This window comes from Haemorhous mexicanus, chromosome Z, assembly GCF_027477595.1.
Source record: "Haemorhous mexicanus isolate bHaeMex1 chromosome Z, bHaeMex1.pri, whole genome shotgun sequence".
Lineage (NCBI taxonomy): Eukaryota > Metazoa > Chordata > Aves > Passeriformes > Fringillidae > Haemorhous > Haemorhous mexicanus.
The window spans coordinates 54,887,332-54,902,622 of record NC_082381.1 but is presented as its reverse complement, the minus strand read 5'-3'; the positions used below and the strand labels follow the sequence as shown (position 1 = coordinate 54,902,622).

The window sequence follows — 15,291 nt, the reverse complement described above, 5'->3', positions numbered from 1 at the left end:
CAACTGATTACTGTAGAAAATTGAAGAGCTGGAGATTTAATTAATTCCGATAAAGATGTCTCCTACCTCTATTTCAGCTGCGATGAACACAATAATAAAGGAAATATTGCAATAATTTAAAATTCCAGAGAAAAACCTGATAGCCTTACAGACTACTTACTATTCTGGAAAGTTTTATCATGGATGAAGTCAGAGGTGCTCTCCTGCAGATAGATTGTTTTCACCTAACTCAGGTTAACTTAAAGCAGTGAAATACAGTCATTACTACAGAAGTTTGTAATACATGGATAGCAGTTATAACTACTTGAAAAAGCATAAGCTGAGGAAACAAGCTCTTCCCCAGCCCAGAATTCTGGAGAAAATGGCACAAGAAATCTTAGGAAGGACTGTAAGTATTTTTCAATCAAACAAGTGTAATAATACATGACTGGAGAACTGTAAAATGGAACACCTGAGCGCAATTTAGGACTGCAAACAAGCCTTCTCCAGAGCAAGATTTCTCTGTGCAACTTACCTAAAACCGTGGAATTAAATGAGAAATTATATGAAATGCCTCTGTCCTACCAGGCTTATGCTATATTTCCAGACATATAAGACTGACACCTCTGAACATCCATTTAAAAACAGAAACAAAAGTATATGGAATATCTGAAGGAGGTGAGGATCACAGAATCACAGTGGACCCCACCCGTGGGGTCATCTGGACCAACCTCCCTGCTCAAGCAGAGTCTTCAAGATTTAACAGAAGGTGCAAAGTTTCTAAGGAATTTGGCTTAAGAAAAGAGAGACATTGTTAAAAGTGAGGCATCAGGCAAATATATGTTACCAGTTAGCTCTGCATGAATAAATTTTGAGACCAAAATTTATTAATATTTTATTAAAATTACCAAAAAAGGAGGAGTATGATGATACTATTAGGTAACAATACTAAACTATTAGGGGCATATGCAGCGCAGGATCTTGAGCATAGAACAACTCAAGATGTAATTATATGAGAAGGAAATAAATTGGCATAAGATACACCAACTGGCAGTTCAGGGACAGAACTTGGAGGTGATGGTCACTGTGATATGTAAGTGTGATGTGGCTGTGAACCACAGGTCTTGTCAGAGGTACTTCCAGTAGGTTCACAGTAGAATTTGTGACATAGTGAAAAGACTTTCTGTGGCTTCCTCTGAAAGGCTGTGAATTTGTAGTTGAAGAGGAACAGAGAAGAGTATGTGGGATGACCGGGGGAATGGAAGCTTGCCAATGGCTATTACTAGTCTAGTCTAGCAACATAAACATGGAGAAGTTCAGGCGCCGAACATTTCTTCCTTTCTCATACTAATTGTCAAGACAAATTCCAACTTCTATATTTTAAAGTCATCAGTTGGGAAATTTAAACTAACCTGTATTTAAAACAAATATTATTTCCTTTCATTTCTGATAAAATTATCTGAAAGACTAAGGCCACGAAGGTACTGGAAATGTAACTGCCAGGAAAAGGGGTGGTAAAAGAAATACCTTACTAATCTCCTTGACTTTACCAGCAGTTGCTGGTTGCTGTAAGCAACACCCAGAAATTAAAAACCCTAATCACTGTATGTACTGCAGAAGTATGTTGACCTCTGGGCTAGGTTACAGAATTAAAAACATAATCAACATTTCTTTGAGATGATCTGTCAAAGTAATGATCAAATTCAGTAGCTAACAACTTGGTTGTGTAAATATGTAAAGAAAAATTTGCTTTTATAGCTAGCTTAGTTATCAAAATTGCTGTTCACAGACAATCTGTATCAGAAAAACAAACCCCAAACCTTTATCAGCAATATCTAAATGGACTATTGATGCACGCTCCTACATTAAATATGTCCTCTCTTACACATCTCTTTTTAAAAAAATACTTAGCAAACAAATAGTTGTCTGCTTGGCAAAGTGCTGGAAAGACGCTTTGCTTTTTAGGTTTGTAGTCTAGACATACCACATTAACACTCAAAGCATTTGGAAACTGAGTAAATTTCTTATAATGTATCTGTTGCTAAGAGCAAAGAATTTCTCAAGATGGTATACTTTAAAGCTGGACTAAACAAGTTTTAAATAGTCAGTTCTGTGGCGGATAGAAATACCGTATGATTTCACAGAAGGGATAAAGTAATTTCAAAACCCCCATGGAACATGTTTTATTTGTTCTTGGTTTTAATCAGTTCTGAAATATATTCATATACAGCAGGTCTGAATTACCAACATGAAGGGAAAAACATACAATAAAAAGGTTGAAGGTTTTAGTTACCTTTTTATATGTTTTCTCTTCATTTGGCTTTCCAGCAGTAACGTCTCCATTTTCAGTAACAGACGACATCTAATAACAGAAGCTTAAGTTACAAAGAAGGTATTTGCTTTACAAAAGTAATTGTTCAGAAAAATCCTATAATTTATTATCTATTTTTGCTAAATTCAAACTTTTCAGAGATCAGTGACATATCTAGGATAGCCCTTGTAAGTATTTTCCACACAGACTGAAAAGGACAGCAGTGGCCCAGCAACATGTCCAGCATATGACTGATTCTACATGACTCTGCTTCTTCTCCCCACACCAGCATGCAGTGAAGTCTTGCTCCTCAGCCGGCTGCATGAGATGTTCATGAAAGTGCAGAACTATGAAGCTTATGAGTCAGATATTCAGTGGCATGTCTCAGTAGTCTAAGGTCCTTTATCTCCTTAAAGTAGCAAGGAAATCATAGACTAACACAGAATTGGAGAATATTCTGAGTTTTAGGGACCCACAATGATCACTGAGTCCAATTCTTAAGTGAATGGCCCATACAGGGATCGAAGCCACAGCCTTGGCATTATTAGCATCATGCTCTAACTCGGTGACATTGTGTCCTATCACAGCTGTAAAGCCATTCTAGACCAAGAATAAATCACTGAGATCACCTTGGTAAGACACTGAGTGTGTCTGACAAAGCAAACAAAACAAAAAGGCCAAATGACATGGTTTAAAACAATTCTAAATGTTACCAATACTTTCACAAGGGAATTATACTTACCCTTATGAACAACAGAACAGGTCATCTGGAGCTGAGAGTGAAGATCAAGCCATTCATTGGTGATGGTAATGTTTTTCACAGCCTATTATAAGAAATATCTGTCATCACTAAGCCTTAACAAATTTCCATCTCACAGAATAGCTGTAGACTTCCTTTTAATACTATACTTCACCCAAAGCAAGCATTCAGCTACAAGTGAGGCTTTTTAAGAAACATATCAAATAATTTGGTTACTATACTTAGAACTTACTATACTTAAAACATATTATATTAACTTAAAACATATTATATTAACCTCTAAGTATATTAACTTGGTTAATATACTTAGAAATTGGCAGTATTGCACAGGAGGAAATCAGTGCAGAGTAATTCCTTTTTGCCCTAGATATCTCATACCTGTGGCACAAACACCGCTACAATGAAACATTTATGTAGAGCAGTACACATACATGCTCTGGAGTGTTGTGTAATTACGTGTATTATTAATCTTGTAGCCTTATAATCTCCAATCACTTATAAGAAATAGCTGTGACAGTTTGGAAGTCAGCATATTGAAAAGTCACAGATTACAAATAAAAAAATATCTAATGATACCTCAGATGAGAAGGAAATCTTACTTTGTCTTTAAGAAGCTCAAATAGCATCTTGTACATAACAAAAAATTGGTTTAAGAAAGTATTCTTGGGCCTCATTCACTGATTTTAATTTTCCATTAATATAAAGAGTATACTTAGCACTACCAAGAAATCTTTTTAAAAAAAGGAGTCAAAGTCAGTATTTTCCTTTCCTTTTCTTCAGAGAAGTGCCTGAGCCAAAAAAAGAAAAAGGTGGGGGGGACACAACAAATAGAAACTTGGAGTTTCTGAGAAGAAAACAACGCCGTCTTAGAAAAACACATTTCTTATGTTGCATACCAATATTTTCCTCCTGCAGCTAACTGCAGTCTTCATTGTAGCCTCCATGTAAGTAATGTGTGTTGATGAGTAATTCCTTCATTTGGATATGCATTAGCAGTCTCCTATACACTGAACTCCTATTTAAAGGCAATGACTTCATTTTTATAGCTTTTTAAATTGCATGTAGTTCACCTCACTCACCTATATTCACACATTTAATATTAATATTCACCCACTCTTACAACTCTATCGGTACACAAAGGCATGAAGAACTTGCTAAAACAGCTTTTGTAGGAAAAGAAATGTCATTTTAATTACTAGTAGAAGACTTTTTAAAGAACTTATCAGTGGGTTAAAACACCAATCCCCACCCAAGCTGTTGTTCTCACATACCTCCCAAGACTATTGATACAATATATTCCACTACACACAAAACTTCCTAAATTATGAGCACACAGACTCAGCAAAAGCCAAACATAAATGCAACATGGGAGCTTTCATTCAGTAAATTTTCTGAAGAAAGCATTCATGCTAGACGTGGGAGAAAAGCCTGTTTTTTCCCAGCACAGACAGACAAATTATTCAAGAACTCTTCACTTGTGTGAAGATATACCCCTGCAATGCTGACAACAATAGGAAAGAAAAAATGAGAGACCAAGTTCAGTAACTACCAAGTATAAAAACTCATTCACCTATGTATTTCTTTACAAAAAGAAGGTAAATTTTTCCTGTATGTGTTAGTTTATTTCTTAAAGGCATCTAGAATAGAACTATTTTTGTTCTAATCTTTTGAGAAAAAGAACACACCACTCTATCTTAACTGTGGTTCTGCTAAACAACTTTCAAAATCTGTGCTGCGACAACCATCTCTAGTTTCACGCTAACAATTTTTTGCAAAGCAAGTAATATTTTGTGTATTTTCTTCCTGCCCTAGAGCTACTGAAGTGGTACATGGTGCCTTCTCACATGCTTTATAATGTGCAGAGCAACAGCTACTGTCTCAGTTCTGATGAGGTTTAAGAGTTCAAAGACAGGTCACAACTTACAGTCTTGGACTCACTTCCAGGCTAAGCTACAACTATTTATTTTTTTGTTACCATAGCAGGAAACTACTGTAACTAAACACCGAATCTCTGTATGTACCTGACAAAGGAAAAGCTCACAATAAAGTAAGACGTGCGGTAGGGGTGTGTAAAGGAAGAAAACATTTTGTTTCAGAAATATTGTAGTGTGTTGACTTTGGCTGGAATAAAGTTAATTTTCTTCACAGTAGCTAGTGATCTGTGCTTGATAATTCAGGGATGTTTTCTACTCTTGCATAGTGCTTACACAGAATCAAGGCCTTTTCTGCAGCCTTGCTGCACCCTTCCAATGCATGGGCTGGCAATACACGAGTTGGGAAAGGAAACAGCCAGGAGAAATTAACCCGGCTGGCCAAAGTGATATTCAGACCACATGGCATCATGCTGAGCATATAGAGATGGGTGAAGAGGAAGGGAAGATGGTCAAAGTGACTTTGTTTTCCTTCCTAAGTCATCATTAGATGTTATGGGGCCCTGCTTTCCTGGGAACATCTTCCTGTCCGTGGGAAATAGTGAATGAATTCCTTGTTTTGCTTTGCTTGCACACACAGCTTTTAATTTACCTCTTTACCTATTTAGAGATAAACAGTCTTTATCTCTGCCCCTGAGTTTTCTCACTTTTACCCGATTGATTCTCTCCCCACCTCCATCAGGGTGTAGTGAGTGAGCCAGTGTGTGGGGCTCGGTGGCTGGCTGTGCTTTAACCATGAGCGAAAGATGGCTATAAAGATCTTGTCTTTAGCTTTTTAGATGCTATCCTACCTGATAACAAAGAAAGAGAAACATTAAAGTATAGTGAGAATTTAAAGAGATTTTTTTCCCAAATACTCTTGAAGAGTCAACATTTTGGTCACAAATCATATGTGCAACAAAACCTACTGTCTTCTTAAAACACAAGATTACAGCCTTCAGTTCCAGCCTTCTGCTATAAACACCTCCTAGTCCTAAATGCGGACTTTGAAAAAATCTCATCTATTCAAAGTATGCTTCAAAAAAAAAAAAAAAAATCGTGTTTCATAGTTTAGTTTCTCACACTAGAATCACAGAACCACATGCTTCTTAACTAACACAAACTGCAATTTCCATCACTCTGGGGGAAAAGTGCCATATGCATTTTCCTCTAGAGCTACAGGACACCTTTTTAATTTCTCTGACCAGCCAGAAGCCCACAATGTCAACACCACCCTGCCCACCATATATCTGGCATTTTGAAACAGAGATGACAGACAGCAAATGTGAGCTTCCTACCCAGCTTTGATTTCTTGCTCCTGAATTTTTAATTCCATGTTCCTTATATAGTCAAAATTTATCTTTTACTAACAGCATCAGGTATTCATTTTTCCAGATTATAAATAACCAGTTGTTTTTACACAACCTCAGTTGCTGAGGCCCAGCTCACATGATCAGGTATTGTACCTTATACCTAAATGGCCTCTCAGCTCAATTTCAGGTTAACTTTAGAATCTCCAACAACTTCAGTGAAAGCCAACATCCATGAAAAGAAGCTATTGCTAGATTCCTACAGGCCTATGTTTTAGTTCATTCAACCAAAAATCAGGTTTATTTTTTTTCCATTACTATGAAAACTTTTTAGGGTTTTTTGGAGAATGCATTTCTTAGTATATTTAGACCATTTTTAAAATAATTTTTAAAAAGCATTAATAAAACATGCTGTTGAGGAACCACACTCCAAATAGAAGCCATGTAACTTTTCATTACATGTTATTGTAATTGTAATTACATGTTCTTGTTCTGATTGATAATTAAAATTGAAATTTTCTTCATAGCTTTAATAGAGACATATCCCTGGATGTTCTGCTGTCAGGCTTCTGTAGTGAGTTAGAAACCTCACGCAAAAGAAAACATGTTTATAACTTCTCATACGTGTAATCTTTAATTTTAAATATGAGGAATAAAAAAAACCAAGACAAAACAAGATTAAATGATTTAAATTTTCCATTGGGCAGAGGGAGAATAGTAGAAATTAAAGAATTCAAGAAACAATTATATATGTTTAAGATTAATAATATACAAATAAAATAGATGGTACAGTGCAGATTTTTCAGTCTGAAACACACAAAGAGATTTTCAGAAACACTTTGGGTTTTTTTTGGCAAGTAAATGCATTGGGATGGAATACACAATTTTGGACTCAACCCAGAAACATCATTCTCATAGTTCTGTGCATTTCAAATTACCTATCTATTTAATAGTTTCTTAATCCTTGAATAATTCTCTTTTGTCAGGAGGACACTAAATCCTCAGAATGTGGCAGGTGACTTCTCAGAAAAGCACAAAGACTCTTACATTAAATTCATACCAATGATACTAACTCAGAACCAGACAAAAAAATATTGTCAGAATAGTAATTCTATCTCTCCTAAGTAACTGGGAGTTTACACACCAAGACTGCAGTCTTTCTTGATCACAGCAGCTTGTCAGTACAACATGTAAGGATGCTGACAAGAATTTCTAGTCCTACAAACAGCATTTATATTGAATTCCATTAAAAAGAATCATCAGGTCAAATTCCTTCGTAACTCCTGTCTCCCTTCTGTTACCACTTTGAAGCAGCAGCTTCTAAGACAACTATGAAAACCACAGTCATTCCGTTATTGCAAAACTCTTACTGGTTTGTTCAGACATATTTTCCTTATGGAAGCTGTGAGAGTCACTTTTAAAGTCAGTTCTTCAACTCACTAAAAGGATTTGCAGATCTGTAAGAGAGATTCTTCCACCAAACCACATTGGGGACAGTCATACACTGCCAGATTTCAGCTCTAATGTGAAGCTGGAACCTAATGTGAACCCTTGTTACACAAAATTTTGCAGAAGAGGCAAGGCTTCTAAGCCAGAAATGCTCTACAGTGGAAGAAATCCATGAATACATATTCATTAATGAAAAGCTACTCTTTTCATACTTGTTCTCTTGTGTTTCCCCTACCCCAAGATCAAGCACCCAAAAACCATCCATGGTATTCTTGGAGCTACCTGAAGGCAGCTCCAAGATCAAAAGGCACTATTAAAGCTAACTCCCCTACTTCTTTGAAATGAAAACAATTTCAGTTCATACCTTCTTAGGCACTGAACAAACTGATGCATTTGTAAAGTCTCCCTCCTGTCTGGATTCTCTGCCAACTAATACAATATGCACAACAGCATTGGATTTCCAAATGAGATCTCATCTTATCTTGTTTATTATTCCATGAAACTTGCTGGTACTCTGGACTGTTGTCAAATTTAGTTGACAAACTTAGGTAAATCAAAACTGTCAATCACTTTTTTCCCCTACCCTCTCCAGCAGAATTTTAACAGAAGGATTATTTATCAGATTATTTGTAAATTAGAGGTTTGGGACACAAAAAAATCCTCGGACACATAAAAATTGCCTACCCACATCTTGATCCCATACGAAATCCATCCAAAGGTATCAGCATACTATCAGCATTATTTTCAGAATGCTCAAGAGGCAAATGTCTTGTTAGCTATAGGTGAATAGTAAGATTTATATTGGTTTTATTACATTTTAGCTCCTTAACAAAGCTTTTCTCCGTGCTTTAAAACAATGCTGACTATAATTTTCATGGTTTAACTGCCTTCCTTCTAAGTTTATCAGACAATGAAGAGTGGTGTTTAGGAACCTGCAAGCACTGCTAGGCAGAGTGCCAATACACAGATCTAAAGAAGTGAAAGAAAGCATAATTTAATGCACAGAGTGGTAAAAGGAACAACACATCAAAGATCCAACAGCTTTCTCAACAGTCATCACAAGTTAACCCTCTCTCCAAAAACCTTATGTCTTTTAATGCCAGAAAACAATTTTTATACATGATTGCTCGGGCAGTTACATAGCCTCCAAATAAAAATTGAGGTAATGTATGTAGCCACTCAGTTACAAGAATATATATACGTGTGTGTGTGTGTGTGTGTGTATGTACACATACCAGCTCTCTATTTTTTTAATAATATCCCAAACACTAGTTTGTGAAATAGATTCACTTTGTACCAGAAGGACACGTAGACATCTAAGTTCAAACCTGTATGCTCCCATATCTGAAACATCTGAGGAGTAAAAGATAACATACATATTTTTAAGCTGATGTATCCTGATAATGAAGTAAATTTTTACATATTGCAATGGACCCAACAATAATTTAAAAGTCATTAAAAGCTTCAAATCTAAAAAAAATTGGATCTTCAATTTGAGAGCATTTAACCCACCCGATCCCTGTAATGCCTGTCAGCCTAATAAACCTCCACTGTCATGTGTTGTGACTTCCACTCTTTGCAGAAGTACTGAAAGATCTCTTATGTCTATTACTACAAAAGTAGAGAAACTTTTTACTGCATCATAAATACCATTCATTCATGCTACTAAAAAATGTAATTTAAAAAAAAGAAATCTATCTTTTCTGTCTATCTGGCAAGAAAAAAAAAAAGAAGTGTCATATAAATTTAAAGAAGAAGGAGGGAAAAAGTAAAGAACCCCAAATGATTAGGTCTGAAACCTTTTCAAGATCTCCCAACCCACAACTGATTATGGTGGTTTTAAGGGTGACTGAAAGTAAATTCTTCTCTGTAAAATTTGTGATAGTACTTGTGAAAACTGGAAAATGCTGTTCTTGCTAATTAATGCTAGAATGAACAATTTCAGAGAGAACAGCTAAAAAAAGTAGATCAGAAACTGTGTAGCCTGTGATGCCTAATAAGAAAAGCCAACCAACCAACCAAACAAAAAAAACCCCTGACTAGTCTATCTGATTTTGTTTTTATTTTGCCTCAAAAATAATAATATGAAAATCAGAAGTCATACACAAAGTGCTGAAATTCACAAATAAAATAAAAGGGGGAAAAAAAATCTCTTTCTCCTGGTCTTTATAATACCATCAGGCCAGCATAAATGCTACAGTGAAAGCAGCAAGCAAAAACCAACACAAAACTGCCATTTAGACTATTCATCTACTCTAAGTCATGTCAGCTATTCACACCACCTTTATTTACCTATCTTTAATAACACACATTAGTTTCAGTTCCCTGACAGATCTTTTAGTCTCTCAGCAACTAATCTGAGCACAATGCTAAGATTCTGATACTGTTTGATTTCTACAGTTGCCCTCCCCTCCTTCATCCCCCTAGTTTCAGGAATACAGCACAGTACTTGGATGTTTTTTTAAATTGTCATAATAGGAGTAGGATTTTTTTCTTAGTTTGCTGGCAGGATTTGAAAAGTAACTTATCATACTATTCATACTATAAAAAAGCATATGTTCATATTGTAATGCTTTGTTTTACTGCAAGAAATGTCAGATCATCTATCTTCCTCCTTTAGCTTTCAGATGGGGAAAAAAAAAAAAAGTGGAACTTCAGAAAATACCACTTCCATCAAAGTCTACAAATACTCAGAATACATGTGATTACCCAGAAGATTTGACAACCTACAAGAGTCCCTTCCTCTTCCATTTAAAGTGGTAGTCCTTATGCACTAACCTGTTCTTCAAGGTGGAACATACTACCATTGTAATATCCAAGGTCACAGGAACAGCACAAAAAACTATAGCTACAAATCATATCCTTAATTTCAAAAATAATCAGCTGAGATTCTTTCAGATGGAAATGTTTTTGCAACAATGCAAATAAAACTGAAAATTCATTGAAGAAACCAAAGTGTAGAAGTCCTTGGAAACACAGCATACTGTGCTCATTCAACAAAGCACATAGATTTTAATTTGTAACTTCTGTATTTTGTGAATTCTGCATGTGACAGATAATCTGCACGGAAGAGGGGGGTTGGGCTTTGTTCCTTCTCCATTAATTTCCAAATTCAAGGCTTCATTCCAAGGGCCTTAACTCCATCTCATTCCTCTACTCCCTATTAGCCTACTCAACATTTACTGCCAACTACTGTGTCTTCTGCTTTCCCCAGAAGCACCTGAAGATCTCTTACGTCTTTCCAAACACCACCTGTAAAAGAAGAGAAAACTTTCTACTGTGTACTAGATGGTGTTGATGTCTTAATACCACGGGACTTTTCCAAATCAGTGAACTCAGATCAGCAATCAGAAAGAACAAACATTTGATCTCTGACATGACTGACGTCAAATTGTGTATCTTGCAGAAACTGTTAACAGGCCCTCCTTTCACAAAGTGAAATGGCCCCATTAACTTTTCATTATTTAGTAACAGTCTGAAAGCATACAAAGCAGAAAGGCATATTCCTACGTAGCCAAAGAAGACTTCCCAATTGCTACTTATGTTTTCACTATTCTGATTTCATGTGCATTTTTCCAATAACAGCACAATAACAACACCTTTTAGAAGACTAACAAGCTTTCTATAAAGCCATCTGTAATTACAAATTAATAAAAGTGTCAAGATAGGGTTTTCTTTGAAACAGCTGAAAGAAGGAAACATCTGCATGCTATATACAACAGTATGCAATATAAGTTAGGGTAGTATCACAGTGAAGGGCACAGGTAGGAGACTTGGCAGAGCTCAGAAACAGAGTTCTGCTCCTTTACTTTGGCAACTTTGATATGGCAATGGACTACTGTTAGTAACACATACCAGACACTGCACTTTGAGATAAAAGCACCACGTAATGCATGCTGTCCAATAAAATACTGCAGCGCAACTGAGACAAATGGTTGATAAGGAAAAAGGAACAAGGAAAGGGAAAATTCTTCTACATTTGTCTTTGATGGTACATGCAAAATAGAGTGACAGGGATCATGCAACACTGTGATCATGATTTTTTAAAAGGAAAGCACGGAAAGCTGCTTCACTCATCTAAGCAGCAGGTAAGATTCATGGGGAGTGAAATCTCATGCATGGCAAAAAGGACATCAGTGAAAGTGTCCATTTCTAAAGGAATGATACAAACAGAGATGCAAACAATCCCATCTTGCTGGGTAGGGAATAAATATAAAAGAGTAATTTGGTCAATCCAGAAGCTTAAGTAATCTGAAACTCCAGAAACAGTCATTTGAGAAAAGAAAAATAGGTCAAATGGACTTGGAGAACATTAAGTATAAAAAGAATAGACTGAGCATGCAAGATAAAAAGCAGAAAAGCACAGGACAAGTTACTTTGATAAGAAATACACTTGTAATAACAAGAACTTCACAACAGCTGTATTGCTCTAGTTTGAAACCTTTATCTTTTAACTCATCCACATATTTCCACCTCAAAAGGAGGTCAACCACACTCAAAAGTGCTATGCAAACATAACTTTACAACAGAGGCAAGAATAAGAAATGGTAATAAGAATTCTTTGCTTTAAAGAACATTGAGAGTTTTGGGTGGGCAACACAAAAAAGCTGTGGTTAAAATAATTTGCATGCACTAAAACAGATGGCATAATTTGTACAACAGTTCTACACAGGTAACTCATAAATTATACACTACTGGGAATTATTTAGGCTATTTTCATATTAGCATGTACTTATTCACAACAAAGTTTGCCAAAGGATATGTCATGAAAACACTGAACTCAATGCATGAGTGGATTATTATGATCTTCAAGTTCTCTGTGCTTTCTTCCCCAGATCCTCTGAGTATAACTTTTCATTAACATATTGCTGTAAATGAATGCTAGCTAAGTTAAACTGTTCAGCAGTAAGATTATCTAAGAAATTCAAATATTTTAAAATCCCCTTTTTGTCTCCAATTGAGGGGAATTCCATACAGCTGAAAACAGATGGTTGAAGACTGGAAGAGATTACGTTGGAGGATGTGACAGGTAATACTTGAGATTCTTTTGACAGATTAGACAACTTTTTAAAAAGTAGTTGGTAATGTCTTGAAGGAAGGAAAAGATCTGGTTGCTGCCGTGACTCCTCCTGGTTTCCATTGAATCACTATGTATCACTCAGACTGGATATCTGCAACAATTTCAACTGGTCCAGGCTGATGCTACCGTGGTCCTGCCTTCCAACCATGCATTGGATAGCATCATTATTATGCACCAGTGCTACTCCTGCCGACGGATAACTCACCTAGACAATTAAACTAACAAAAAAAGTAACCTACCAAAGAATAACAACCATATTGGAACCCCTTAGAACAGCTTTGTTATGGTTACCCATAAGATTAAAAGGAAACTTGGGAGGGAATGAGGAAGGTAATGAATACTGTTAGACCCTTGATCCATGATGGAGGAAAGACTCAGCTGTTTCAATCACTCACATAATTTTGCATAACCTCAGAGTCACCAGTCCACCAGTGATAATACCAGGAAACAAGACTGGGAGACAGATGGAAAGAAGCATTAGCAGCAGCGCTCGATGGGCCAGGCAACAGCACCCAAAATGAGTTCAACATTAGCTTGAGAGGAAACAGAAATGTATGGCTAAGGTTAGGTTCCCAAATGTATATTCACACAGCAACTTGTTTTTCAGGTGCCTAGCTTATGTGAAAAACAAGGTCACTCAAGAATGGGTATAGAAGAATGATGTAAGCACCGAATTCAAAAGTTGTGTATAAATTCAAGACGAGAGATACTATAAATTACCCTACTGAGAAAGAAAATCTATTGCAACCAATTAACCCCCCACATACTCTTTTCCTTAGGAAAGCTAAAACTGCAATTAGTAGACAGTTCCCTTGGACCCCTACAACTTAATATTGGTTAGCATTTGATAGAAAGCTTACTTTACTCTTGAAAAGGATTTGAAAAAACTGTCTTGTACTAGCCTCAGCAGAGAACAAATCCTACATCACCAGAATTCCTTTGTTAAATTAAGAGCTCTACGTTTCCTATAGAGCAGAAGTTCCTCAGATACACTTCCAAAATCACTCAAAAAGCTACAAAAAAATGGAAGTGTTACCCCATTTTATGAAATGCCCTATAAAGCACAAAAGCTGGAGTCTTCTTCATTTAAAGAAGCTCTCTAACATATTTATTTTTAAACCACAGAGAAAGCTTCAAGGGAGAAAAGAACAGTTTCAGAAGCTACATAGGACAAAAAACCCTCAAAAACCATGATTAATACAATAACATGAATTTCTGAAACCAATTCAGTAAAGAACTGCTCAGCGTGCAAGAAAATTGTGATATTTGTCAGAACTCCTGTCATCAAACCAAGACAGATATTTTGCAGCCACTAGAGCAGAACTGCAATGTGGTAACCAAAAGAACAATTTTTATAAAGTTGTCCCATTCTCTGACTGGAATGTGGCTGCCTAAATGTAAAGGTTACTATTGCCCTTATAAGGAACCACATATTTCTGTTCATGCCAAGATGATTTTTTGCCTTTTCTTTTGTACACCTTTTACATAACTTTCGTGTATCCTCAGTACTCTTAGCATGCATATTTGTGATTCCTTAACTATGATAACTTAGCATAGTCCTAGTAATCTGTTAGGCCAGGAGACCAAACATCCTAAAGGCCTCAGAGTAGGAGGCCAGAAAACCCTACAATATCTTGGGAAACCAATGTCCTCTCTAGAATACATCCTGTTAACCAGACTTGGCCCATCCAGGGTGAAATTCATGCATGGGGGAATATCACACCATTCATCCAGGTCTCCCATTGGGGTGTCCTTGTAAGATATGCTAATTTGTAAGGTCTATAAATTGCACATGTGTTGTGTGTGTGCATTGCGGTGCATCCCACCTTGGTAAAGTGGTGCACCAATAGGGATCCTTATTAAAATACCAAGGTAAAAACCCCTTATCCCATAACAGTGTCTGGCTCTTAAATTTTTAAGACCAGGAAAAGGCATCATTGTTCTCCAAGCCATGTCTTGGATGAACAGATCAGAATGGGCACATGACCACTTTTTTTCCCCAACAGTATGCTTTGTCACTCAGCTGAATTATGAACTTATCTGCACTGCAATGTACAAACCCAAACCACATCAACACACATACCTACCCTACTGATATCAAGAAACTTGAGGTATATTGTGGTAAGAAATGTGTACAGCTGTTTTAAGGCATGGACACAGTCACAGAATTTTTAAATGGCAATACAAATGTTTTCAAATAAACCTTTAAAATAGTTATTTCCAGCAAAATTACATAAACAAATTGTCTCCAACAGTCTTTCACTTGCCAAACCAAATTGAAAAACCTGTCCCTGAACAGTTTGGGCTGCAAGAAAGATGAAGTCATTACTAGATGTTTTTGTCAGTTCTGAAACACTATTATTCTTCAGATGTTGTTTATACTCCACATATAGTTGCACCACTTTGAACATTTTTGTATTAAAAAAGTGCAAGTTAATAAACAATTTAGAAGCACCATGAGTCTCCTTTCCCTTGAACTTCTTTGCAAATGA

At 36.3% G+C, this 15,291-nt stretch overlaps 1 protein-coding gene across 3 annotated transcripts in view; it reads right to left on the bottom strand.

Moving 5' to 3' along the window:
- The window catches only part of PIP5K1B (phosphatidylinositol-4-phosphate 5-kinase type 1 beta), a 100,549-nt gene that overhangs the window by 59,564 nt on the left and 25,694 nt on the right, over positions 1-15,291 (bottom strand). For 2 of the 3 annotated variants that reach the window (XM_059836823.1, XM_059836822.1), the window contains exons 4-5: positions 3,033-3,114; positions 2,273-2,341 (exon numbers count right to left, since the gene is read on the bottom strand). The exons of the other annotated variant lie outside the window; for it this stretch is intronic. In XM_059836823.1, coding sequence (XP_059692806.1) covers positions 2,273-2,322 — 50 coding nt within the window. In that variant the 5' untranslated portion in view covers positions 2,323-2,341; positions 3,033-3,114. The remainder of the gene's footprint in view (positions 1-2,272; positions 2,342-3,032; positions 3,115-15,291) is intronic. 3 annotated transcript variants of the gene reach the window in all.